This window comes from Hydra vulgaris, chromosome 01 (genome assembly GCF_038396675.1).
Source record: "Hydra vulgaris chromosome 01, alternate assembly HydraT2T_AEP".
Lineage (NCBI taxonomy): Eukaryota > Metazoa > Cnidaria > Hydrozoa > Anthoathecata > Hydridae > Hydra > Hydra vulgaris.
This window is the reverse complement of record NC_088920.1, coordinates 18,871,635-18,875,000: the sequence shown is the minus strand read 5'-3', so window position 1 is coordinate 18,875,000 and position 3,366 is coordinate 18,871,635. Positions and strand designations below refer to the sequence as shown.

The following is a 3,366-nucleotide window of genomic DNA, read 5'->3' as shown; positions in this document are numbered from 1 at the left end:
AAATTTATCAAGAAGGATAAAACGAAAATGGAATGGTGTTGTTGGAAATAAAAAATCATCTTCTTCTTACATCTTATCATCGACGATGACATCGTCCACAACTCAAGCAGCAAGTAGCTGTTCTAGTGAAAGGAAAATCAAACCCAACTACTCGAATACATTTGATTCTGGAAAAGATAACTATTTTGTTTTTATTAATTTTTCAATTCTTAAAGAACTTATAGCTAAAACTGCATGCAACAACTGCTTTCAGCCATTACTTTTAACAGATGTTGATTCCAGTAGAAAAGGATTTGCACATTTGTTTCAATTAAAATGTGAACACTGTGATTATGTTAAAAGATTTAATTCATCAAACAAATCAATAAATGCTAAATTTGATGCAGTAACAGCTAACTCACCATATGATGTTAATATTCGTGCAATAATAGCTTTTCGAGAAGTAGGCTGTGGTTATGGAGCTATAAAAACATTTTCATCTTGCATGAACTTAAAATGTATATCTGAAAATGGATTTCAAAAATTAAACAAAACTATTATGGTAGCTTATAAAAGTGCTTCAGAGAAAAGTATGTTATTAGCGACTAAGGACTCTAAAAAAGTTGACATTGCTCAGGATATACCATGTGTAAGAGTTTCAATTGATGGTACATGGCAGAAACGCGGTCACAATTCATTGCACGGTGTAGTTACTGCGATTTCTGGGGATAAATGCATTGATATTGAAGTTTTGTCTAAGTACTGCATGGGCTGTAAAATGTGGAACAGTAAAAAAGGAACTCCAGAATATCAGTGTTGGATAATTGATCATCAATGTGAAATAAATCACAAATCTTCGTCTGGAAGTATGGAGTCTGCAGGAGCAGTAACAATTTTTAATCGCTCGGTTAAAAAAAATAATCTAATTTATAAAGAGTTTCTAGGTGATGGAGACACTTCTTCATTCAAAGATGTCAAAAACTCAAACCCTTACCAGGATTTTGACATCACTCCAATAAAACTTGAATGTGTAGGTCATGTGCAAAAAAGATTGGGTACACGACTTAGAAATTTAGTCAAAGCACACAAAGGCACTAAAACACCTTTATCAGGTAGAGGTAACCTAACAGAAAAATGTATAAATTCTATGCAAAACTATTATGGCATGGCCATTCGTCAAAATGTCAACAACTTGTATGCTATGAAAAAGGCAGTTTATGCTATTTTATTTCATTTTACCAACTTTGAAAACCAGCAAATGCAACATCAGTTTTGCCCAAGAGGATTGGCAAGTTGGTGCAAATATTGGGCTCTAAATAATACAAATTACAAATCAAAATCATGTATACCTATCTGGATTAAGAATCTTATTTTACCAATCATCAAGGATCTTCAGGCTGATGATCTTCTAATTAAATGTTTGCATGGAACGACGCAAAATGCCAATGAAGCATTAAATTCTATTATATGGTCTCGCGTACCAAAGCACACATTTGTTAGTAAGTCTACAATTGAAATGGGAACATACTCAGCAGTGTTGCATTATAATGATGGTGCTAATGGTGTATTAGAAGTTTTAAAATACTTTGGCTTGAGTGGAATTGTTACATTAGCTTCGTCAAGTAAAGTTGACAAAACCAGAATTCGACATATGAAGTCAAAGTCAACGGATAAAAGTAAAATGCAGAGAAAAAAAATAAGAGCAGTTAAAAAAGGTTTCATAGACGATCAGCAAATAAAAGAAACAACTGATAGTTACATCTCTGGTGGATTTTGATAATTTTTATGTTGTTATATATTTTTTTCTTATTTTTGCTTTTTTCTCAATATGTATTTTTTTAAACTTTGAAACACATTTTCTCATTAGCAAAACAGAATTACATAATACAATTTTCAGGATTTGTTTATCATAATATAATACTTCATTTAACCCTCAGAATTTTCATAAAAAGTTATAGAAAGTGAAATATTGATGTTTATAGTGCTGAATTTATTGATATTTCATATATATATTAGGTGATTTTGTTAGAAATGCAATATTTCATGAAATAATTTAAATTATAAAAATTCCCACGGTCAAACAGGGTGAAATATGATTAGGAAGCTATGTTCAAAATTTTAGTTTCAGTAGTTGAGGCAAAATTAAGTTATTAGGTTTTGAAGATTTACTAAAAACACATGTTTTACAACCCATTTTTGGCCATTATGGATAATAAAATTAATTAAAAAAAAAAATTATCTGTTTTTTATTTTATTTTAATATAAAATAATTGTTATTAAAAAAAAAAAAATCAAAATTTTGATTATTTACAAAAAAACTTGTTTTCAGTTGTGTGCCACCTTAAGATGATTTTATAAGAAATTGAGGTTAAAATATGTTTATAACTATAGTTTTGTTTGATCTAAGAAAAAGTAAAACACTGTTTATAGTATGTTTATGGATATTATTTTACATTAGTTTTTCAACTCCAGGTTTCAGGTTTACCAGTTCCTTAAGCGACATATCTTTTGTAGTTAGTTTTTTATGTTCCCTTACTACCAAAAGAATGTTTTGTCTCTGATCCTTATTGTGGGAAGTGTGAACAAAATTTTCAATTAAGCTAATATTTCTTTCTGCGCAGTTGTTAGTCATACTAAGATTGCGAACTGAGTGAAATGTTTGTATGAATCTAGCGCTAAGAAATCGCTTGAAGTGTTTGTGCAACATTCTGCGCATGATTTACAGTAAAAAAAATAAAAATAAAAACATTTTATTTTCTGCCGACCTCAAAAACCTAAAAGTTTTTGAGGTCGGCAGAAAATGCCGACCTATTTCTATGTTTTATGGTAAGACCCTTGTATCAATTTTTTTTTTTTTTTTGTCAACCTGATGCAGACCTCTCTCATTTTTCCTAATTCCGAGGGTTGTATATATATATATTTATATATTTATATACATATTTATATTTGTGTGTGAATATATATATATATATATATATATATATATATACATATATATATATATATATATATATATATATATATATATATATATATATATATATATATATATATATATATATATATGTATATATATATATATATATATATATTTCAGCCCTCAGATCCAGGTTCAGCATTTGACAACCCCTAAATAAAAAAAGCTCGTAGCTTTTTTTCATTTTAGGGTAAAAAGCAGATGTTTTTAAAATGCATTTTTTTTTACACAAACATATATTTGTATACAGTAGTGGTATAGTACTAGACTGCTCGTCTTATAAGCAAGAAGTTCCGAGTTCGATCTGAACCATATCCCTTGTAGTTAATTGCTGACCTCATTTTTCCTAATGCCCATGGTTGATATATTAGAGTGTGACTACTGCCCCCTATATTCTAAAAAATATCTGT

At 29.1% G+C, this 3,366-nt stretch overlaps 1 protein-coding gene across 1 annotated transcript in view; it reads left to right on the top strand.

Annotated features, from left to right (window-relative positions):
* The window catches only part of LOC136075169 (uncharacterized), a 27,346-nt gene extending 25,132 nt beyond the window's left edge, over positions 1-2,214 (top strand). The window contains exon 2 of the mRNA XM_065787563.1: positions 1-2,214. This exon is cut by the window's left edge and continues 470 nt beyond it. Coding sequence (XP_065643635.1) covers positions 1-1,756 — 1,756 coding nt within the window. The 3' untranslated portion in view covers positions 1,757-2,214.
* Positions 2,215-3,366: the final 1,152 nt, after the last annotated feature.